The sequence below is a fragment of the Pogona vitticeps genome, chromosome 3 (assembly GCF_051106095.1).
Source record: "Pogona vitticeps strain Pit_001003342236 chromosome 3, PviZW2.1, whole genome shotgun sequence".
NCBI lineage: Eukaryota > Metazoa > Chordata > Lepidosauria > Squamata > Agamidae > Pogona > Pogona vitticeps.
In genome coordinates this window covers 85510905-85536732 of record NC_135785.1, presented here as the reverse complement: position 1 = coordinate 85536732, position 25828 = coordinate 85510905, and the positions used below count along the sequence as shown (strand labels likewise).

Below are 25828 nucleotides of genomic sequence, written 5' to 3'. Positions count from 1 at the left end.
AAGTTGTAATCTATGCGGTCTCTTTTTTTATAGTTTTTTTTTTAGGAGAGGGACAAGTAAAAATCTGTAGGTTTGGAAAATACTAAAAGTTATTCCAGTGCTATGTAACATGTAAAACCATTCCCCAGGCCATAGAACTGTTTCTGTGAAGACTCCTCTGAGCACAGAGTGCTGTCCTCTGAAGATGCCAGCCACGGAGACTGGCGAAACATTAGGAAGAACAACCTTCAGAACACGGCCAAAGAGCCCAAAAAACCCACAACAACCATTAGATCCCGGCCGTGAAAGCCTTCGCGAATAACATTGGATGCTTCTGCCGTAAAAAACAAAAAACTGAAAGATTACCCTAGAGAGGACTGTTAATAGGAAGATCCAAGCTTTACATTCTCTTAGCATTTAATTTAGGCAATGAGCTTCAAAAAAGGTAAGCTGATTTGGAATTAGTGTTAATATAATCTGAACAAAATATCACTAAAAAGAAATCTGTTTGACAGGTTGGGACCATAGATAAGGCATCTTTTTTGGGTACTGAAAATTGATGTTGTGGTACATGTTTGTGAAACATGGTGAAATATATTGTTTAATACAAATTAATGCTGCATTTTTTAAATAGAAAGTAATGATGGCTCTAGAAAAATGTGCAAAATAAATAATGGACTAAAACAGTTTCCAGAATTTTTTTTTTTAGCTTTTGTTTCTCAGAAGGAAGTTGCTGTCAATAATAAGTTAAAAGTAATGCTTTATTTCTGTATTGTTAAATGTTCTACTGATGCATTTCAGTAGCTTTAAGAAGGTGAAAATTCATGTAAATGATAGTTTTCCAATAGGATTCACTGATTCCTTTGATGCTGGTTTTAAAAGTTATTGTGTATATCATCCAGCTTTATGAGAGTAATGAGTCCTTTTTGCTTTCTGTAATATAATAGTTAAACAAATTCAGGTTTTTAAATTATTAAGTGAGTACAATAATAAATATGTTCTGTCATTTTATTTCTGACTTATGGTATGGTGGCTTTTGCCAAAGTGTCCTAAGTAGAGTGTATTCAGAAGTACAGGTAATTTGCCATTACTTTTGGGGGGGGGGGTACTGCAGGACCATGCAGCTAGCCAAAGGCTGTCTCTGTTCCTAAGAGACACAGTGGAGAATTGGACACAGCCTCTGGCTTTGAAGTCAGATACCTTACTCAACTGAGCCATCTAGACAGCTGAAGAAGTACAAGAGGAATATTAAAATATCTATGAAGCATTGAGTTTTATTTACATGATACATATGTAGCATTTTGCAACCAAGAATGCTTTCAAAGTGTAAGTGCTACCCAGTACAATTAATTTTTTATTTTTTAAATGTAGCAAGTCTATATACATGCATAAATATTTTAGAATTGGATCTGTATGAGGTTGAAGTTTTAATGGGCTGAATAGGATTTTATTTCATCGTTATGGGGATGGATAGTGGTTTGAGAGATAAGTTGTATGCAGATTAATAGGCAGGGAGACTACCAGTGCCATAATGCCTTGTAGTTCCTCTGGAACATAGTTTCTCCCAGTAACTCTTCCCCCCGCCCCCCACATTTACACAGTAACAGTGTAGATCAGAAAGGTGCTGAATGGAGCTAGCTGAAAATTCCTTAAAGCACTTGGACCTGAGTGAAAATTCCTGTAAACACTTGTTTGTATGTATGTAGGTATGTAACATCTTCCAGAATTTTGGCTGGGAAAGTAGTAGAAATAATCATTAGAAAACCGAGAATCTCTCTCTCTCTCTCTCTGCGTTCTGGTGCCAAGAAATTAGCATATGTCTTCATTTGTATTGAGTAGAGTGGTATGGTTATTGTTTTTATTCATCAATTCCATACCGTGTTTCCCCGAAAATAAGACAGGGTCTTATATTAATTTTTGCTCCAAAAATGTATTAGGGCTTATTTTCAGGGGATCTTTTGTTTTTTTTTTCCATGTACAACAATCTACATTTATTCAGATATTGTACAGTCATGTCATCTTCTGGTTGCTGCACAATGCTGCACAATGGTGGGATTTCAATTAACTAGGGCTTGATTTTGGGGTAGGGCTTATATTACGAGCATCCTGAAAAATACTAGGGCTTATCTTATTTTTGGGAAACATAGTAGTGTTGTCTTATATACTTTACTTTGCACAGAAACTTATTTCAGAATATTCTGTACATGCTTTCAGTCCCTCTGTTTTAATTTAGCTGAGTCATTGATGAAGTTATTGATAGAAACTCGGGCACTGTTGAGTATCTCTTACTGATTTGGTTTTGATCTGTTTTACTCAGTTCTTTGTGTGTGTTTTAAACCAAATTTATCCTTTATGCAGTAGTTTCTTCTAGTTGAATGTGATATCATTTAGGCAGTGGTCAAGAAGATGTGACAAAGCTAATAATTGTCAGTGGAGTATTTTTTATAAAAATATTTTTATTCAAATTTTAGTAATAGGAACCAAGAACAAAGACAATCGATGTAACTTAAAACTGAGAAACAACTAATAATTCTATTGGGTGTACATTATATACAAGTTAAACATTAAACCAAATATCATATACAGTGGTGCCTCGCTTAACGAGCACCCCGCTGAGCGATTAAATCGCTTAACGAGGGGCTCTTGGCCATAGCTGGAGCATTCGCTCAGCGATGGCCCCTGTGGCGTTTTTTCGCTTTGCGATATTCGCTTAGCGAATATTGCATAACGAAGCAGGGGAGAACAGCTGATTGGCAGTTCCAAAATGGCCGCCGGAAGGTCCGCGCTGCATTTTCGCGCCCTGCCCTTGCTTACCAAGGGCGCGAAAATGGCGGCGCTATGTAGGAAGATCGTTTAACGGTGAGTTTTAAAGCCATAGGAACGCATTGAACGAAGTTCAATGCGTTTCAATGGCTTTTTTATTTCCGTTTAGCGATGTTTCGCTATAGCGAAGGTTAACCTGGAACGGATTAACCTCACTATGCGAGGCACCACTGTACAGTTGTAAACCATTTTTCCTTTATCAGAGTTAGCTATCTAATTAACAATACAAATTATACTAAGTGAATGGTACAGCACACTTCCACATCACACTGAGTCTCAAATAACTTTAGCATTGTGTATAACTCTTCATGTGCTATTGCTTGATAGCTATATGGCTTAAAGATGCAAAGTTCTTAAGGTTATGTGATTGCTGTACAGGTAAGTAATAATTGGTTTCTTAAATATCCACCTAGAAATGTATTGGGTTGTTGGGTTGGAAGTCTTGTTTAGCTGTATGTTCAAGGAAGGGGAAACCATTTAACAGCAAAGTTAGCTTCTCTAGGCTAGATGTCTACCTACAATAAATTGTTGGAGATTTTATCCATGATAAAATCGTCCCAGACTTTCTGAAGCCATTGGTATTCCTTGGGGGGCATTGGAGACTTCTATTTAATAGCAATTACTTTTTTCGCAGGAGCTAATAAAATGACAGTTAACTCTCATGTGCTTCAATGGTGCTTTCACATGCCAGTAATCTAGAAGAGAACGTCTGGTATCAAAGTGATTTCATGACCCATGATGGATTTGATATGAGCAAGTATGGTGGACCAGAATTTTTTAAATCATGTCTCATTGCCACCAGCAATGTGCATAGGAGGCTGGCGGGCTACAATTCTTCCAGCACAATGGAAATAATTTTAGCTAGTTTCTGTGGAGTGTGGTATTCTGTAGTACAGTATATATATTTGCTTGGACTCTTGTACAGATAGCGAGGTATTTTTCTAATCAGTTATATGACTTAAAAATGGTAAATGTTGGAGTTGTTAGAACTAATAAACCATGTTGACTTTTCATATAGGTTGCCCTGTATTAAAGCTCCTGCTTCTGTTGTTTCAAAAAGGCATGTTTTGTGCTTAAAAAATGTTTTTTGCATTAATATGCTAGTTTTCCATGAGTTCTCACATGTGTAATTGGTACTAGTGCTGAGACGCCAGCTCACTCTCATGGAATCAGGTGAATGCCATCAGGCTTAGTGCCTTGAATACAGTTACATTGCCTTCAGATTTTTCTGACTTGGTCTTTGCTTATGAACTTTGTTTTGTTTTGCTTTGCTTTGTCTGTTGCTGAATATCCTATGAGGTATTCTTGTTTTTAAAAATGAATGTTGTGTGTATTAAGAAAAAGTTTTATTTTTCCTTTATATCATGTTTCATTTTACTATCATTTGATCTTTGTGTGTGTGTGTGTGTGTGTGTGTGTGTGTGTGTTGGTCTTTTGTTTTATACTGTTGATTACTTTATGCTTTTGCATTGCTATTCAGAAGTTTAGTGGCTCTAGATAAATACATAATTTGTTTGGTCACTTGCATTCCACTAGAGGGGAAACAGCAGATGAGGAACTTGATCATTCCATGGATTTATAATGAAGATTGAATATACAAATGAATTATAAATAAAAACGAGAGACACAGTTGGATGAAGTAGGCAGCTTTAACTAAACAGTGACACATGAAGGTTATATATTTCTCTATTTCTCCATTAAATTGATGGATATAATAGGATGTTACAATTTGGTGTTAGAGAGGGCAGGTTGCCTTCAACTTTTTTTTTAAAAAAAAACAATGGGATAGTTTCAAAGGGAAGTTGTTCCTGTAGCTGCTTCCAGACAAATATTTCCTTGCCTTTTCTAAAGGTCCATTACCAATCTTAGTTTGCTGATAAATAAATCATATGGAATGTTTCTCAGAGGAAGACCCCACTGAGGTCTAAGTTAGGTACTCCAGAGTAACTCAGTTGGACCGTAATATGAAATTGTTATGTGCTACAAGTATTGTGCTATACTGTTCGGGAGTAGCATTATTTATTTATTTATTTATTTATTGACTTATATGCCGCCTATCTAGACAATGTCTACTCTGGGTGGTTCACAAGTACAATAAAATCAATTGTAATATGGCAACAACTTTACAACAGTTTCACAACAATAGACAGTCCTTCAAGATGGAAGATAATAAGTACTGTAGTGGGATTCTTCTTGTGCTTGAGACACCTCCAAGCTAGACCAGTGGTTCTTAGCCAGGACTGGGAAGGAAGAAATATGAAAGCAGATTCAATACTTCAAAATGCAGTATCAGCATGTTACTTTTGTTTAGTTTCTGCTGTTTTTAAGGTGAATTACATTTTTGCCTTTTTTTCTGACAAGAAAAACAATACTTACATTCTCTTTAAAGCGATTGTTTATTCTTAGTTTTAGATCATAAAAAAGCAAAGTGTACTGCTTATATACCGCCCCATAGTGCCTTCAAGCACTCTCTGGGTGGTTTACAAGTTAATTACTCAGGCTGCACATTGCCCCCCCCCCCCCCGTGAGGTGGGTACTCATTTTACAGATCTTGGACGGATAGAAGGCTAAGTCAACCTTGAGCCGGCTACCTAGGATTGAACCCCGGGTCGTGAGCACAGTTTTGGCTGCAGTACAGCAGTTTTAACCACTGCGCCATGAGGCTCTTTAACAAATATATTCATAAAATGAATATATTTGTTAAAGGGGGATTTAATAATAATGTCTCAGAAATCAGAAGCGGGGAGCACAATGCCAAAAAGTGGAGGAACTACAAGAGTATAGTTTTACTGCTGTTAAAGCTAGAAGGGTGGAATATGTTTTCTTCTGAAGATTACAAGCATACAGTACTTGTAATCAGATGTGTATAGTGGCAGAGGCAAGAAAGAGAATTGACTGGAGTAGAGAAATATGATTGCTGGAAATTATTTACATGATATCTTTCTTCCTTTTTCCCATTTTTAAAATAGTATCTGAGATCATATCCATTGCTATGCCACGTAAGGCTGATGGCAACATTAGCCACAGCAGAAATAAAGCATCCTTCCAAAAAGTTCAAAGATGGCTGTGGAAAGTCTTTGATCATATGGAAGCAGTTGGGGGACACAGAATGGCGGGGGGATTATTTAGTTTCCAAAGTAATTTTCAGTAAACTCGTCCTGCTTGTGGCAGTTTAATTTAAAGACTCAACCCTATATCATTCCCACCTCATGGCTTCCACATGATTAATAGTATTTCACAGGAACTCTGGGAGATCAGAAACGTATTTCTGAGAAAATAGTGGCAGCTGATGACACTGTCAGTTGTATGCAGCATAATTTATGGAAGTGGTGCTCTCTTTTTTCATTTTCCATAGTATAGTTGACATGATCACAGTGTACCTGGACCACTGCAGATGACCATTGCAGATTACATGTAAAGTTGCAGAGAGAAGGGGAGATAATAACATAATATAGGGAGAAATAAGAACTTTCCCCTTCCTTTTTCCCCCTGTACATAATTTGATTTACAGAGTTTCCTGAGGAGAAGAGCAGCTAAGGAGAAGCTCTTGTTAAGTAAGGAAGACGGAGGAGGAAATTCCATTTCAGGAGCATATATTGCACTTACATGTTTTCCCCTCATTTCACAGGAAATCATGAATGACCTTATATGTGAGAGGTTTATTTGCTGTCAGCATGTTTAGTTTGGGCCTTAGTCTCAACAAATACCTTACGTTTTTCAAATAATGCAAAAATATTTTTATAGAGATTTAAAACTATACATTTTAAAATACAGTATTAACAAAGAAGCTTTTGTGAGCAGAATTAGGAGCATTCCAAACATAGTTCATTAGTAACAATTGGCAGCCTAGACATTGTTCCATGCATTTTTATAGCAGAGAGGTAGATAGTAGGCATTGCTGCCACTTTGCTTAATTAGTGAATGCATACCAGATACTTTAAATTATAATGATAATCATGCCAGTGTAATTGATAAGTTGGCTTCTTTGTTTTTACAAATATAAAAAGCAAATACAGTATACTGGAAGATTTTGCAAATCTCAAATTTCTGACCTGTGGCTAAAAGAGATGATACCAGAATGTGAGGTGGGAATCATGGGTACCAGAGAACTCTCTAATTTCCCCTAGTTAGGAGAAAGATAGAAAAGTTGGGAAAATTCACTAGCCGTGGTGATGAACTCCATAAAGTACTTCATCATCATATGGGTTGGTGACAGATGATGCTGTCTCTGCCTGCAGATTACTGCTTACTGTTGACAAATAACATGTTTTAATGGCATGTACAATTCTTTCAACTGCAGTCATTTATTATATTTTAACTATACTTCAATGCTGCCCAATTAAAAAAGGAACAGTACTGATGGAAGACATATGTAATGGAGCATAGTATTCCAGAGATTAAAATCAGAATAACAAAATCACCGGGGGGGGGGATTAGATGTTACAATGCAGAGTTTAAAAGGCATGGAAAAATTAAAAAGCCTTTGCCTGACACTAAACTGCAGAATAGGCACTAACATAGCTTCTCTGGGAAGCCCGGGGAAGAAGCCCAAAAGGCATATTTCCCGGCAGCTTTGTATCACACTTTACTTGGGAATGGCAGCTGTAGCAAGGTCTCTCAGGATGATCCCTTGTCATTCTCTTGGTCACATGTTTGTGAGAGAGACCTTTTGAATAATCTGGGTGTTGATGTATCTACCTATCTGTTCATTAATCTAAACTAAACTTCTAAGGACAGTTGTCTTTCTTCTGGTACTCTATTGCCATTTGTAATTGCCCCACCGGTGACATAATTGCACTTTGGATATTTTTATAAGAAGTATTTTCTAGGATTTCAGTCTGTAGAAGTATTTCACCTGTGCTAAGTATAGATATGCTATGTTGCCAATAGAATAATACAGCTGTAGAAGTGCAGTGCTTTTTAAATTTTATTTTATTTTGAGAGAGAGCTTTATCATACAGGAGATGTTCTCCATTTTGTTATGGTTCATACAGTCACCTAGTACTTGGGCACTGAGAACATGTCTAGCCACCCAGATTGTTCCTGCTGTTCCTACTTTGCTGGACATAGATTTCTGTACCTCTTCAGTCACCTGGTACTTACGAAGCTGAAATAGACCAGGAAAAATGAGGAGGAAAACTCTGTGGCAAGCTGTGCTTCTACCTGAGTTCATTTAAAACAGGTTTCAAACAGTTTAAGGCACTTTTACAGGAGCGAAAAGGGACTTCGCAAACCCATTCAAATGCATTGAGTTGGCTTCAGTGCATTTCAATTGGGGAACGCGTTTCCCTTAACGATGTTTCCTATGGGGATTTTCGCTTAAGGATGGCAATCCGTTCCAATTGGAACGGATTAACCGGTTTTCAATGCATTCCTCTGGGAAATGGTGTTTCACAGAACGATGTTTCACAGAACGGGGTGTGTTTTTTTGGAACCAATTAACATCGTTGTGCGAGGCACCACTGTATATCCGGCAAAGGAATAGTCAGTTACAGCCAAATTAAGAGTACTGTATTACGTTAACACTGGGTTTTTTTAGTTTAGTAGATTTCTTATTCTTGTGATAAATGTTACTCTATTCATAGTATCTTCCACATACCAAAAAAATGAGAGAAAAAGCTGTTTGGGCCTTACACAAAATACACCTTTTTTCTTTTGTCACAATTTGTTACTTACAATTAATTTCTACTTACATAGAGATTTTTCTCTTAAGTTAGGTACTTGAAAAATATTTGTGCATTTAATTTAAAAATGTTGTGTTGTAAATATTTCCCTTAACTTGAATACTCAGATATTTATCCAAATATAATTGCAATGGGTTTTCCTGCAGAGCGACTTGAAGGAGTGTACAGAAACAATATTGATGATGTTGTAAGGTAAGCAACTATGTGTGAATCTCCATCTTTTAGTCTATCTTAAACTTTTTGTGGTTTTTGATCTGTTTAATATTTTTGTTCAGTGTTCGTGATGTCTGATATATAAGAAAGGATAGGATAGGTTTTGAAATGGGATTCTGTTCTGCAAATAATTAACACTAGTATTGTAGTAATTCCTGTTTTTTTTTAACATTAAGTGTATATGAAATGTCTTAGGTAAAATGTGAAGAGTCACTTGTGAAATATGTTTCTTATCCACAGGATTTCTCATTCACGTTTATAATTTTTTACACATTTGTGTAAAGTGGTATAAAATAAAACTGATTGCATGTATGTAGCAGCTCCTTGTTTTGTTTTCCTTCACTATCACTGGAAGAAAACCAAGTTTTAAGATGGCTACTCTGTTCTAAGAATGTTAGCAGTGGCAGTGGTTTTTCATATAATATTTTAAAATTGTATTGTATTGAGTTTTCAGATTTTTCACTCTTGCAGTTCAAACTCTCCCTTGCTGTAGGCCAGCATATATCTTAGTCCAAAGTGCCTGTAAAATTCATATTAAAATGTCTAAATAGTCTTGTAATATGGAAATTTGGTAGTGAGGCTGATTGCATCATATAGTACTCTCTTCTCTGATTTTATTATTCTTTTTAAAGACTGTATGAAATTTGGGTATTAGGAGTAGCAGTAGCCAATACCCAATAACCTTATGTCAGTTTAAGTATTGCAGGTAATGTTCCTGTATAGCATGTCTCACAAATAAGCCTGGATTCTAAAATTTGGAGCAACTGTGTTTGTTTTAAATATGAAACTAAATGTAATAGTGGCCAACTCTGTTCATTGTTGAGGCATAAGCATATGGATATAGTTTTAAAATGTATTTCATGTGCAAAAATGCACTGTGGTTTAACATGTATAGATTCATTTAGCACCTATTTGTAGTAACTTTGTTCTTGGAAATGTATTTTGATGTTCTAGCTGTATCTGTAAATCTTCCTAACAAAAGCTAGAGAGTTCAGTAAATAAGAGCGTTAAAGGGGTTTAACATCAGAGCTGGAGGATAATGTTTCTACAGAAGACTACTTTTGGCTGCTGTGATTAACTGGAATATTTAAAGAATGGGGATATAAGTTAAGGCAAAAAGAAGAATCCTGACACAGTGGCTTCTATGTTATGTCTGTTGTAGTTGAACTACCTATTCAGTTGTGTTCACTTTCTAGGATTCTTTAGGAAAGAGAAGTAGCTTGACTGATGTGGTGAGAGAATAAGACTTAGCAACAGAAGTTAACAATATGGAGCAGATAGTAAAAAGATGGAGGGGAAAAGCAGTCATGTTTAGTGAATAAATTTGTAAAAATAGCCTTGACATGTATCTGTTCATGCATATGGAGCAATTGACGTGAACAGATAGTGGAGTGGAGGAATAAAACTGGCAAATTAAAAGATGATGGCAAGAGATTGAGAATGTTCATATGTATTATTAGTCCTTGGCTAATATCAGTCTGTCTACTGGGAAAAGCTTATCAGGATAACAATCATTCAGGTCTGCTCCAACTGTAGATGCTGAAGAAGAAGAAATCAGAAGCTTTTAAGACTAGTGTTCAGGGTGAAATTCCTCACACACCAAACAGAATGTGCCAATAACACAAACGTAGGACATAAAGAAGAACCAAATATGAGTGTGAGCAATGAAGTAAAAGAGCAATTCATAGAATTCATAATTTTGAATACATGTTACAGGTAACGGAACAGATGACTGTTCACATTAATGTCACCATATGGCCAATATAGAAATCACATAAAGAGGTGGTCAGCAGCCCCCCCAGGTCTGCTAAAGTAATACCTAGTGGGGGCTGTAGTACAGTCCATGAACTAATGATATAAAAAAATTAGAATAATCCTGAAGAAGAACATTAAAGTGCAGGAGAGCATATTATCAGATAAGGATAAAATTAAGACAAGATTGAAATAACATACCAAGAGTTATAAGGACATGATACCAGGATGGCAGATTCCTTTCAAGAGGAATCCTATGATGAAGAACCTTTAATTTTACAAAGCAAAATAAAAGCTGTATTTAAACCACTTAGAAGAAATAAATAGCAAAAAGTGGATAAAAGATCAATAGAATTATTTCAAGCTATAGAGTCTGAATCTTCCAAATTACTAAGAAAAAGTTGCCAACAATTGTGGAAAATAAAACAATGGCACAATGACTGGAGATATGCAATACATTCAATTTTAAAAAAGTGAAAGAATGTAGTAACTATACAATCCAGAGATTCCTTTCAAGTTCTGCAGTTCTAAGATTATTGTATTAATTTCCCATACAAACTAAATGATTTCAAGGTTTTACAACAGATACTTTTACCATATATGGAGTGAAACATGGCAGATATTCAAGCTGTTTCGAAAAGGAAGAGACACTAGAGATCATATTGCAAATGTATGTTGACCAATAGAGCAAACAAAGACATTTCAGAAGGAAATCAGTCTGCGGTATAGATTACGGCAAATTTATTTTACTAGATAAATAATGGAACACCACAGAGTAATCTAAAAAAAAAAGCTGATGTGCTAAAACATTCAGTTTTACTTATAAGTACCGGTACTCAGAAAAAGATCCTGCTGTTAGAACATGGAATATAAAGAAACAGAATAGATTCCCATAGCCAAAAATATCAAACAAGGATGCGTTTTATCTCCCCATCTGTTCAAAGTGCATGCATTCAGAATGTATATGAAAAATTGAGCCACTTTCGGGAGGGAGTAGAAATTAGTAGAATAAATATTGATAGTGTAAGATACACAGATGATGCCATATTATTAACAAAAAAGGACCAAAGACTGCTGATGAAAGTGCAAAAGCAAGATTTCAGTTGAAGATTAAGAAGACAAAAATCATAATTACAAAAGATCAGTATTGACAATTAAGAAATTGAAATTGTTTAAAAAAAATCTGGGTCTTGGTTGAGTCATAGGTCCAAATGGAAATTGCAGCAAGAGGTCAGATATTCAGGGCACCTATGAAGGAATTGGGAAAGATCCTCAAATGGAACAATGCCTCTCTAAAGACTAAGCCAAGGTTATCTGCACTGTGGTTTTCCTAATTACTAAGTACAGATGTAAAAGCGAAGTCTGACAGAAAAAAAATAAGATTATTTGAAATGTGTTAGAAGAGGGCTTTATAGATTCCATGGACTACTAGAAGTATATGGGTTCTACATCAGGGGAAGCCTGAAATCTCTCTAGGAGCAATTTGTCTAAATTGAGACTATTGCACTTTGGACACAATGTGGTAAGACAAGATTTGGTGGCAGAAACAGTAATGCTGGGAGAAATTGAAGGCATCAGAAAAAGAAAGTGACTGAACATAAGATGGATTGATGTAATAAAGGAAACCATATCTTTGAGTTTGCAAGACCTGAACAAGGCTGTTAATGACAACCTTTTGAAGAATATTAATTCATGGAGTTGCTGTAAGTTGGACACAACTTTATAGCACTTAACAAGAACAGGTTCTCTGCTTCCATACACTCATTAGTTTGCATACTATATAATTACGAACAACAAGCATTTATTATTAAAATTTGATACTATTTTAATTTGATTTTGCATTTTTAGTGTTCATATGACACATTTTTCTGAAGAGAAACATGGTTGAAAATAAATATATGAATCAAATGGAAACATAGCAGACTTTTTTAAAAACTCAACTATTGTGAGTAAAGAAAGAAAACTGTTGAGAGAACATGTTTATTGAGCATTACACCAACATAACTGTCTATGTATGGATAATAAGTCTTGATAGTGTTGGTTGGAGTTAACAAGACCTTGCATGTGGTACAGTTGAAGTGATGCTATTCTTCATTTTTCCAAGATCACTTACTGAACCCACATGTTTTATGTTTAAACATCTGAGTTCTGTAATGTCTTCAGTTACAAAATTTTCAGGAGCTTTACCTGTCCAAAAATTTAACGTGTGTTGGAACTCAGTAGGTACATTGTTTGCTTACTGTGGTGCTTATAGATTCTTGATCCAAGGGCATTAATACAGCTAGAATATACTATCAGTGATTACTTGCATTAATGTCTTCTTGGTATTTAGGAATGAACTTCAGTAGATTCATGTCACTTCAGTCAGTGTGCTGTTATTTCAAACAATTGTTTAGGCCAGTAAGGTTAGGTGAGAATATGAGAAAAATGTTTAGAAGAGAACATAAAAGCCTGCATATCTCAAAAGCTTGCATGTCATGTGAAACCCCTGCAGTCTTCTAGACTTTTATTGGCTACTTGAAGTTTGATATCCTGGTTATATTTAACAGATTCACAACATAGTTTGTACATTTAGATAGCAGTAACTGCCCAGCTGTTTGAAATAACCTTTGCTGTGTATGGTAACACCTTTTAAAACTTCCATGGCAATGCGAGAATGTGATAGATAATTCCAGTTGTTAGAGAAATGTATGCTAAAACTTGCTGTAAATAATTCAGAAATAAGGTGGAAAATAAGTTTAGTGTTGCATGAATAATGTGTGGCCTTAACATGTAGAATAGATAGTATGGCTAGAGACAAGTTTTCTCCCTCTTTTGTACAGGTTAGCTGAACAGATAAAGAGTCTGTAGTGTTTAGGCTAAGGGCTATAGCTACTTCTAAACAAGTCTGAATTCATAAGTCAGTTTTAAGTGATGGATTGATGGCTTAAATTTGATGCGCGAACGTGTTCTTTGTAAGATCTCATCCGAGCCAGCTGTATTATGGATTGGTTTCCATTAAACTTTTTACTTAGAAGTTTAAGTAATCTTGGCTGAAATTCTGTTGTTTAGCATAGTAATTTGCAACTAGAATAGGCCAATCGAACCAGTAGAATTTATGAAGGAGTTGACTCACCTAATTCCTGCCTATTCTACTTGTGATTTACTATGCTGAGCAGTAAGATTTCAGCCAGTGATTCATGAGCTCAGTTTAATCTAGGACGGTTCTTTCCTTAACATCACCTTTAACTGCTGATGTTGAATAACTTGGTAGTTCATATTTAGACCTATCTTTGCCAGATCTAAATTTATTTCCCCACTAGTCTTTTCCTCTGCATTATAAGATTAGAGATCTTTTTGAAAAGAAGTAGGAATGAATTCTGCATAGTACACATTGCTGAAAGTCTGCATAGTCAGTGATATGTAGCTGTTAATTAGTATAATTTCAGCTTCTTCAGCTGCAGTGTTTGCAGTTTATTTGGGAATAATTGCCATTGAACTTTGGACTGATTTCTTAGTAAACATGCACAGAATTGAACTGGCCAGCATGATGGTGCTGATGTTTCTTCTTCTATATCAGAGTTGAATCCATTTGTATTTGTCAGATAAATTATGTGGAATCTAAAATATAAACGTTAATCTATTTTGTATTTTTGTTGTTAAAATAAGCTCAAATACCATCTTAGAACTTTTAGATGATGTTACAAATTTTAGTTTTTCAACTTCAGTAATAAGAATGTTCTTTCTGATTAAATATGCAATTGTAACTTGACACTCTAGCCCACATTACTAGCTCTGAGAAAAGATTTTTGTGAAGTAATGTAACTACTACTGAAAAAACATTTCCGTCTTTAGCAGTTTTCTAAGTCTCAACATGCTGAAGCTCCCTAACAAGACTTCTCCCTACACCAGTGAGATTACTTGGTTCTTCATTGTGGCCTCTGTGAATGCACACATATGGGTATTGTTCACGCCTGCGCCGACGATCTTGGAAGATTCTAGAGCTAAAAGTAACAATTTTATGGTATGATCTCCCATGAGGCAGTGCTCCTGCCCTTCGCCTCCCCTCTCAGTTCCTTTTTTCCGGCCATGCTGAAAGATTCTACGGAAGAAAGAGTGTGATTATTAGGCCTTTGTGCTACTAAATACTTGCCAATTACCAAATTCACACTTCAATCTACAATCAATATCTTTTTACTTTGATCTCCCGTGAGTTGTTTTTCTCCCGTGATTGCCATTTTTACCTCAGACGCCTTCCCCTTCCCTGAGGAACCTCCTTCTCCTGAGGCAGATATCATTTTCGATGATATCCACACTGAAAAGTCACAGCCTCTCAGCCTGGCATGCATCCCGGCCATGAAGCGAATCATCAAAGAAGACTGGGACACACCTCCTACAGACTTGAAAAGGTCCGGACTCATGGAAAACATGTACACAACCCATGATACCGACATGGAATTTCTGGCAAAGCATCTAATTCCCAATTTGATCATAGTAGAATCCAACCTACTGAAGTCTAGGGGTAAACCGTCTACCTCGCCAGCTAATAAAGAAGGAAGAAAACCCGATGTCATAGCTCGTAGAATCTATTAATTGCAGTTCTTCTTACTGAGAGCTGCTAATTACCAGGCAGCAGTGGCTGCCTACTAACAACATCTCTGGGCGAAAATCCTGCCCTTTCATGAGTCTGCCCCTGAATCCATCAAAACAGACCTCATGAGCGCCCATTTTGAAGCGACCTCCCTAGCAAAGCAACAGAAAATAGCTGCCAGACATGCTGCTGAAGCCGCATCTAAATCTTTGGCATCTTCCATAGCCATCCACAGACACACGTGGCTCAGATCCACATCTCTCACTGACAATGCCAAGCATAGAATCGAGAAGTTACCATTTGATGGCATAGGTCTTTTTCATCAAAAAAATAGACGACACTATGGAGAGTGTTCACAAGATGCACAAAACAGCCAAGACTTATGCAAACCAATCTTCCTTTCGTCCCTACAAACCAAATTATAGATCGTCTCCATATTTCCAACAACCATTCCAACCATTTCGGAGATACCAGGCATATCGTCCCTTTGGTCAACACCAATCTGACAGACCCTTCTCGACTCAGGGACCATCGACCTTGACCGCCCGTGCTTGGAACCAGCAGCAAAACAGACAGCCTCTGGCAAGGGCACAAACGAAGGGTAAGGGATATCGACAGTATTGATCCAGACAAATCTAGATTCAATTCATCCCTTTTTTCTACGGCTGCAACCTCTTCTCCCATTCTGGGAACATATTACAAATGACAAGTGGGTCCTTGATATTATTTCTTTCGGGTACTGTATTGAGTTCCAATCCCTACCTCCCTTGGGCAACCTCAAATTTACTCCTTACTCTGACACTCTCCAAGAGGAAGTCTCCTCTTTACTAGACAAACAAGCCATTACGTTGGTTCCACCTACTGATGCCCTTTATGGCTTCTACTCCAAATACTTCATAGTGCCGAAGAAGGACGGAGGCCTCCATCCAATCCTCAATCTCAGAGACCTCAATGCCTACATTCGACCCCCAAAATTTTGAATGCTCACACTTGACACCATTATTCCCCTTCTTTCGCAGGGAGATTGGTTTGTCCTGATCGACCTCAAGGATGCATACTTTCATATATCCATCCATCCATCCCACCACAAGTACCTTTGCTTCCATTTCAACAGTTTGGCCTACCAGTTCTGCTCCCTCCCATTCGGACTCTCTACGGCTCCAAGGACTTTTACAAAGTGCATGGCTCCAATAGACTCCTTCCTTCGTCTTCAGGGTATCCACGTCTACCCTTACATCAACGATTGGCTCATTGTGGCACACTCTCGTCTTGAGGCCATGAGAGCCACCCGCACTACCTTGCTCACCCTGCAAAACCTCGGTTGTCAGGTCAACTATGCCAAATCCCACCTGGACCCATCCCAGACAGCTACATTCATTGAGGCTTGACTCGATTCCATACAAGCCAAGGCATTCATTCCACAGGAAAGAACTGCGAAACTAAGGCGTGCTATAGCATTGTTTAGACCCCGAGCCTTGGTCATGGCTCAACATGCCTAACATCTCAAACTCAGACCTCTACAAACGTGGTTTCTCGCACAATTCGACCCACAGACAGACAACCAGTCCAAATGACTGCAAGTCACACCAGAACTCTTACATCAACTCACCTGGTGGACAAACTTCCCAATTTTCTTGTCGGCCGCCCATTCCGTCTTCTTCAACCGACTCTGCAAGTCACGACCGACACCAGCCCCTCGGGTTGGGGCACTCATTGCCTGCTATACAAAATTCATAGTCTCTGGACAAGACTGGAATCAAGGCTACACATAAACTAATCGCAGTTATAAAGGCCTTCCACGCCTTTCTACCAATCATTCGAGATCGGGTAGTTCAGCTGGCAACAGACAACACCACTGCCCTCTTCTATGTCAAGAAGCAAGGGGACACCCATTCTTCCTCCCTCTTGCACCTAGCAATGGACCTCTGGGAATGGTGTTACCGGCACCACATTTTTCCGATGGCAGTACACATGTCCACAGAAGAGAACTACATGGCGGACCACCTAAGTCGCCTAACATCGAGATCATATGAGTGGTCCCTCAAGACATCAATATTCCATTTCCTTTGCCATCGATGGGGAACACCAGACATCAGTGTCTTTGCCTCGAGATCAAACACAAAATGCAGGAGTTACTGCACTCGAGCCGGAACCAATGCCAACTCCATCGGGGATGCTTTTATGATCAACTGAGACAACCATGGTTCCCTTATCTCTTCTCGATGTCGACGGACACGTTCCAACTCCCTCTGATCCCCGATCTCCTAACAATGAACAACATGGTGGTCTACCACCCAGACCTCTCATCCCTTCATTTGACAGCTTGTAGGGTGATCCCGACATTCAATCAGTAATAGATCGGGCTCGAAAGCCTTCTATGAGAATCCTGTATGAGAACAAATTGAAGTCTTTTCTCAAATACACTAAAGACAAATGACCTTACTGCAATACCAGTTTCTATTAAAACCTTGCTCAGTTATCTTCTCCATCTCTTCAATTTGGGCTTATCGATCTCAACCCTCAGAGTCTATATTGCAGCGATCGTCGCTCACCAACCAGATGACCTCCGCAATAATTTTTTCTCATCCAGCTGTAAAAAAGTTTCTCAAGGGACTTAATAACACCTGTCCCCCACCTCAATGCATTACTCCTCAATGGTCATTGCAGATTGTACTTAATGCTCTGATCGTCCACCCTTCGAGCCCATGGTTACCTCTGACCTCAAGTTACTTACCTTGAAAATGACATTTCTGGTGGCTATTACTTCAGCCAAAAGACCCAATGAACTCTCTGCCCTCTGATTGAGACCCTCCTTTCATCCAATTTCATCCTGAAAAAGTGACTCTTCATTTCGATGTCTTTTCTTCCCAAAATTGTGACTGATTTCCACAGAAACCAGCCAGTCATTTTGCCCTCCTTTTTCAAATTTTCATCATCTCCTTTAGAAAACATGCTTCACAAAATTGATGTCAGGCGTTCATTGGCTTTATATTTAAATAGAACCAAGGACTTCAGGACCCTAAACAGATTGCTTCTGTGGTCCCAACAAGGGAAGTCCAGCATCTTCGCAATCTATCTCCAGGTGGATAGTGGAAGCTATACCCTTGCTTGCCAACTATCAGGAAAACCTCCACCTGACCAACTCAAGGGACATTCCACCAGAGCACTTTCCATGTCAGTTGCCTTCCAACGTGGTACAGACATTCCAGAGATCTGCCATGCTGCAACTTGGTCCACACCGTCGATCTTCGTCAAGCACTACCGGCTACATGTCAGAGCACACAATGATGCTGGTTTTAGCAGAGCTGTCTTAGCATCTTTCTTACCGTGACGTCCCACCTGCCGGTAAGTGAAGCTTGCTAGTCACCCATGTGTGTGCATTCACAGAGGCCACAATGAAGAAAAGAAGATTACTTACCTGTAACCATAGTTCTTCAAATGGTCCTCTGTGAATTCACACTACCCACCCATCCTCAGCTCTGTCAGTCACGGCACTTTAATAATTTAACAATTCCATAACTTTGCCTGGTGGACATATCTCAGGAACTGAGAGGGGAGGCGAAAGGGAGGAGCATTGCCTCATGGGAGATCATACCATAAAATTGTTACTTTTAGCTTTGGAATCTTCCGAGATCGTCGGCGCAGGCATGGACAATACCTATATGTGTGAATTCACAGAGGGCCACTTCAAGAACTATGGTTACAGGTTAGTAACCTTCTTTTCCTCCCCATCGTTTGTTTTATTTGCAGTAAGCTGTGCAGATTTAATGTCTTTTAGGATGCCTCCTATGTCTGAAAATAACATTCTGCATATTAATTGCAATGACCATGCTACTTTGTGCTTCGGCCCTTTCTGGGTGAATCCTGTGCAGGAAAGAATCAAAAAGAAAAAAGAAACATAAAAGAAGGAGGGCTTTCCCTCTGGCTCTTGCTGAGAGCAAAAGGCTGAGATATTCACATCCCTAATGAAGTGTAGCAACAATAAATATATACACATGAAATAAACACTGATGTAGTTAGATGGTAATGCGGATGCTTTTTTGAATAACAGTTTTAAACAGTGATGTTAACTAAGTGTTTTTTGTATGTTTTTCTTGAAGGTTTTTGGATTCAAAACATAAAAACCATTACAAGATATACAATCTGTAAGTATACTTATATGTATATGTCCCTATGTATTGTCACATGCTGGCCTTAAAGATGATTTCTTGATTTAATTTCTTTTTATATTAAGGTGTACTTCAAGAAAACTACTGAATTAAATAATGCTTTGAATTAAGCAGTTTTAGATTATTTGAGTGACGTTTTGGAGATTAATATTCTTACACTGTTATAAATGGTCTGTCAGAACACCCCTCTTCACACGTTCTAACCTTATGAAAGAAAATTATTTAAACTGTTTCTGCTGATTTGATAGAAAACAGTATACATTTCTTCATTACATTTTAAATGGAAATTAGAATTAATATTATTGGTTGTTGTTTAGTCGTTTAGTTGTGTTCGACTCTTCGTGGCCCCATGGACCAGAGCATGACAGGTCCTCCTGTCTTCCACTGCCTCCCAGAGTTGGGTCAAATTCATGTTGGTCGCTTCAATGACACTGTCCAACCATCTCATCCTCTACCGTCCACTTCAACTCTTTCCTTCACACTTTCCTAACATCAGGGTCTTTTCCAGGGAGTCTTCTCTTCTCATGAGATGGCCAAAGTATTGGAGCCTCAGCTTTAGGATCTATCAATCTAGTGAGCACTCAGGGTTGATTTCCTTTAGAGTGAATAGGTTTGTTCTCCTTGCAGTCCAGGGGACTCTCAAGAACCTCCTCCAGCACCACAATTCAAAAGCATCAATTCTTTGGCGGTCAGCTTTCTTTATAGTCCAGCTCTCATTTCCATATATCACTACAGGAAAAGCCATAGCTTTGACTATATGGACTTTTGTCAGCAAGGTGATGTCTCTGCTTTTTTCAGATGCTGTCTAGGTTTGTCATTACTTTCCTCCCAAGAAGCAGATGTCTTTTAATTTCATGGCTGCTGTTACCATCTGCAGTGATCATGGAGCCCAAGAAAGTAAAATCTGTCATTGCCTCCATATCTTCCCCTTCTATTTCCCAGGAGGTGATGGGACCAGTGACCATGATCTTAGTTTTTTGATGTTGAGCTTCAGACTCTTTTTTGCACTCTCCTCTTTCACCCTCATTAAGAGGTTCTTTAATTCCTCCTCATTTCTGCCAACAGAGTGGTATCATCTGCATATCGGAAGTTGTTAATATTTCTTCCAGCAATCTTAATTCCAGTTTGGGATTCCTCTAGTCCGGCCTTTCACATGATGTATTCTGCATATGTTAAATAAACCCGGGGACAATATACAGCCTTGTCATACTCCTTTCCCAATTTTGAACCAATCGGTTTTTCCATATCCAGTTCTAACTGTTGCTTTCTGTCCCACGTATAGGTTTCTCAGGAGATAGATAAGGTGGTCAGGCAGTCCCATTTCTTTAAAGACTTGCCATAGTTTGCTATGGTCCACACAGTCAAAGGCTTTTGCATAGTCAATGAAGTAGAAGTAGATATTTTTCTGGAACTCTCTGGCTTTCTCTGTAATCCAGCGCATGTTAGCAATTTGGTATCTAGTTCCTCTGCCCCTTCGAAATCCAGCTTGTACTTCTGGGAGTTCTCGGTCCACATACTGCTGAAGCCTACTGTAATTAGGTTCGTTAGTTGCCGTGTGCAACCCCTGATGAGAATCAGAGGCTGTTCCTTATTTTTAACACAACTGAATTTATTGCTAAATAAATTTAACTCCATTGGTTCAAAGAGATCCATTAAATTAAGTTCAGGCAAAGGATGATATCGCCGCACCTTAACCTCAGGGATTTGAACGTCTCTTCTTATTGAGGGGCTGGACCACATCATTCCTTGTCGGTCATGGGCCTCAGGGGGGTGCTCCTCACCACACACACCATCCCACAACAGGGGTGTCTCAACCAGTCTCCCTCTCGCTGAGGCTGGAGTAAAGAGGGACTGGGATGGATCACCCTCCTCCCCCCACATTGGTTGCGCGGATACACTACTACCGTCCATTCCAACGGTTCCAAGTCTTCTCCCCTCACGCGTATGTCTCTAGGGTCAGGTAGTAGTCCGCCTCCAGCTTGGAGGTTGGGGAATTCCTTGAGGAGCGTGGCGAAGCCCTCTTGTCCGGCACTCCACTCGGTCTGCACTGCCTGGTCCTTTTTGTCTGGTTGCACGCCCGTTAATATATTGAAACTTCGCGTGCCTTCTGTCTCTTTTATATTTCCCTCCCATACAATCAAGTCTAGCTCCTCCCCTCTCTCATCAGCCAAACACACTTCCAGAGACTCTCTCCTCTATTTTCTCCTGCTCTATTTCTACCAGTATGCCCTCCAAACATCCTTGTCCTTCCTCTGCACTTTGCTTCATGGAGGACGGCACACTGGCTCTCTCTCCTTCACACCTACCTTGTAGGATTTTGAGCATAACCTTGCTAGTGTGTGAAATGAGTGCAGTTGTATGGTAGTTGGAGCATTCTTTCGCACTGCCCTTATTTGGGATTGGGATGTAGACTGATCTTTTCCAGTCCTCTGGCCACTGTCGAGTTTTCCAAACTTGCTGGCATATTGAATGTAGCACCTTAACAGTGTCATATTTTAAGATTTTAAATAGTTCAACTGGAATGCCATCACCTCCGCTGGCCTTGTTGTTAGGCATGCTTTCTAAGGCCCACTTGACTTCACTCTCCAGGATGTCTGGCTCAAGGTCAGCAGCCACACTATCTGGGTTGCCCAGGACATCCAGATCTTTCTGGTATAATTCCTCATTAAATTGATACTATTTGGCAACGGTTCATGTGGCAGTTATGTAAAGGTAAAAGTTCCCCTTCACATTTTTAGCCCAGTCGTGTCCGACTCTAGGGGGCAGTGCTCATCCCATTTTTCAAGCCGTAGAGCCAGCGCTTGTCCGAAGACAGTTTCAGTTGTCACGTGGCCAGCGTGACTAGGGAGCGCCGTTTTACCTTCCCACCGAGATGGTACCTATTTATCTACTCGCATTTACATGCTTTCGAACTGCTAGGTTGGCAAGGAGCTGGGACAAAGCGACGGGAGCTCACTCCGTCGTGTGGATTCGATCTTACGACTGCTGGCCTTCTGACCCTGCAGCACAGGCTTCTGCGGTTTAACCCGCAGCGCCACCACGTCCCTTCCTGTTATGTAGGTATATTTAATTCAAGCATTGTAAGATTTATAAACCTCATAATTTTTAGACAATTATAGGAACAAAGCAAGACAGATGATCAATTCTAACACTCCAAAGTAGATATATCTTAACAATGTTGAAGGCATAATTGTGAATGCATATTATCACCCATACATTTCTTTATCACTGTTGAAGAAAGTAAATCTTTCATATCATTATTCCAAGCTTTAAATCCAGAATAGACGAGCATTTAAAATACCAAAAATGGTTCCTGAGATGTACAGTATTCCTGTAGTTCACCAGCAGACAATGTGGAGGTGATTTCCAGATGTTCTCTTTCTTTTATGGAAATGAAAGGAAACTTGGGAATGTTCCTCTACTTGATTTTTTTCTTGGGATTGATACATTATTGATTAATAAATCAATATCTTGCATTGGAACCCAATAAAGTTTTTTTCAGCTTAGGTGCAGCGTTATAGACCATTGTGTCCAACATTGTAATTTAGCTGCCATATTTTCAGTGGCTTAAGTTTCTGAAGAGTGTTAAAGACCAGTCCTAAATACAATTTATTGCAGTAAAGTAGATCAGTATCTTGTTGCATAGCTACATCAGTGTAGTGGGAAAGTCATAGCTAGCAGTTTACACTACTTAAAGAATCTCTGCTTAAATTTTGAGTTGCATGCCACATTGTCTCGTTGAGCACATGATGTAGGTAACCCAAATAGAGGCAATTACTTTTTAATTAATGGCAGTCTGTTGGTGACATCATTCTCAGTGCTGTGCAATGATGTTTTGGCTATATTGTGTGTGAACAATGGCAATGAGGCCATCTCTATCTAGGAAGAGTCACCATTGATCTGTGCGTGTGCATTACCGTGAACAGTGTGGAACAGTTTGACTTAGATTCTTCCCATGCCACTTTATGTTTCAACCTTAATGCTGTTGAGTTTACCTTTTGACTTTGCTCTTAAAGATCCGGGACCAAACTATGGATATACTGATAGCCTTGGATACATTTTGTTGTCTTAACTTTGTGCTATCCAAATAAAAGTTTCTAGTTTATAGCAGTTTTATAAGGTGTGCGACAGCCCACTTACTTAGCTCTCCTGAAGTAGGATTTGTTTCTGTGTGGACAGGGAGTCTATAGCTTGTTTTCTTTTCTTTTGTTTCTTTTGGTTATGTGACTCAATATGTAACAGATAATATCAATGGAGATTTCTTAACTTAAGAAAATTTCAAAATTTGTGCCATTTGTGTAACTGCACAGTGGGATTCCAGTCAACATATCTGTGTTGTCTATCTGGTTGAATTTGAATAAGTAAACTGGTCATACACAAATCGTCTAAAGCAGGGCCCCCCAACCCGTGGTCCGCGGCTTGGTGCCGATCTGTGGGCTTCCTGGAACTGGACTGTGTAGATGGATCTCTGTCCCCTCACCCGCACGCACGGTGGTTGTGTTGTGCTCGTGTGAGGCGTGTTGCACTCGTGCGGGCCTGTTGCACTTGCGCACCTGTGTACAAGTGTGACATGTCACCTGCGCACAAAGCTTGCCAAAAAAGGTTGGGGACAGCTAGTCTAAAGACCTTGTGATTTAGAAACCCTATTTTATTACTGAGTAAGGAAATGAGAATTTCAAAAGAATAGTCAGGCAAAATGTTTGCAATGTTTAGATTTTCTTAATACAGTGGTGCCTCGACTTATGAACTTAATTGGTTCCCAGACTCCGGTTGTAACTTGAAATGGTCGTAAGTCGAAGCACTGAATGCATTGAAATGCAATTAATCCGTTCCGGCCGAAGAAAAAAATCACCAAAAAACAAACAAACAAAAAAGAAAGAAAAGGAAAAACAATTCAAGACCCATTGGAAATGCGATTAATCCATTCCGGCTGAAGGGGATGGGGGAAGCAAACAAACTGTGCAAGACCCTTCAGAAATACAAGAAAAGCAAAACAAAAAGCAAGCAAACGGTGCAAGGCCCATCAGAAATGCAAAAAAAGCAAAACAGAAAGCAAGCAAACTGTGCAAGACCCATCGGAAATGTAAAAAAAGCAAAGCAGAAAGCAAGCAAACCGTGCAAGACCCATTGAAAATGCAAAAAAGCAAAGCAGAAGCAAGCAAACCATGCAAGATGCATCGGAAATGGGGGGGGGACCCATAAAGCAAACAAACCCCCCCAAGACCCATCGGAAATGGGGAAAAAACCCAAAAAGCAAACAACCCCCCAAGACCTATCAGAAATGGGAACAAACAAACAAAGAATGAAAAAACAAACCCTGCAAGACCCATCACAGCATATAAACATAATCCCACCACCCAGCCCAAAACCACAGTGCAAACCCCACCCAGAACAGTCTTTAAAAAGCAGAAAGCAGCACCTTACCTTACCAGGCAGTCCAAAGCCGCCTCTGATCACACTCACTCTAACCGTTGGAGCGAAAGAGCTACAAAGAAGCAGCCTCTTCGCCTACCAACGGTTAGCAATTTGAATTCTCCGCCTTTCCCCCCTTTCCCCCCTTTTTCTGTTTGTAACTTGACGCTCCGGCCGCAACTTAAAGCAAAAATTTTGTAGCCGGAGCTAGTCGTAACTCGAAATGGTTGTATGTCGGGACGTTCATAAGTCAAGGCACCACTGTACTTAATAAGACTATTAAATTCTCCTTAATCTCTGTGTAAAAAGTTTAGTTTACTAAGAGTATTAAGTATTTCTGCAGTGAAACTGAACAATTGACATTTCTTTACAATGACAGCAGAGTTTGAGAAGACAATTGATCTAAATTATGCTCATTTCCCTCCTTTTCTAATAGACCTTCCCTCCCACCCCTGCTTGCATAGGATTTAAGAAAATTACATATTACATCACATTTTCTGAATTCTACTAGTCTGTTACAACACTTAAAATCTAAAATTGGATGTTTCTTATGCAGTGTTCACAAAGGAAGAGGAAGTGTGTTTTTTGACATGGGAGTACTGTATGTGCATGGTCTGTTCCACATCTCTACTGAAAAATGTCTTAAGTCTGCCTTGGGTGGAAGACTAGATATGATCAAAAGATGACTGGTACAAAAGCAAGGGCAGGTGATACCTTCATTAGACTACTGAAAAAATTGCTAGCTTTTGTCCTACATTAGTCTTCGTCAGGCTTTGCACTGATATATCGTGGACAGTGCTGGAAAAAAATGAACATTCCAAAAGTTATGGCAGATGTTGGTGCCTGGTCTACTTCTTAAACATAAGTCCCAAAATGCAGGCTACAGATACAGGTTAGGAACGTAGATTTCAAATTCCATCCTTGGTGGTCTTTGGTTGGATTTTCTCTTTCAACTCATGAAACAAAGGGCTGTCTGGTATTTAGTATTTCCCCCCTCTGTCCTCCTCTTTTGTAACTCAAGGTTCCTGTCTGGCTGGGGAAAGAGATTACACAGAAATGTGGTGAACTCCCATCAGAAAATTGGGAATAAAAATTCTGTCTGTGCACTTAATGAAGCCAGTTGAAACCAAATTAATAGTATTACTTAGTGGTTGGAAGCAGATGTTTTTCAGTTTGCAGTCCTGCTGTTCATGTTGTCTTCTAGATCAGTGGTTCTTAACGTGGGC

The 25828-nt window shown here is 39.0% G+C and overlaps 1 protein-coding gene across 2 annotated transcripts in view; it reads left to right on the top strand.

Annotated features, from left to right (window-relative positions):
- Positions 1 to 25828, top strand: part of PTEN (phosphatase and tensin homolog) — a 77044-nt gene that overhangs the window by 9377 nt on the left and 41839 nt on the right. The window contains exons 2-4 of one of the 2 annotated variants that reach the window (XM_072995279.2): positions 8594 to 8678; positions 19122 to 19166; positions 22110 to 22246. Coding sequence is in view for 1 of the 2 variants with exons in the window: in XM_072995278.2 (XP_072851379.1) it covers positions 8594 to 8678; positions 19122 to 19166 (130 nt within the window). In the remaining variant the exon portion in view is untranslated. The remainder of the gene's footprint in view (positions 1 to 8593; positions 8679 to 19121; positions 19167 to 22109; positions 22247 to 25828) is intronic. The other variant, XM_072995278.2, reaches the window with a different exon arrangement.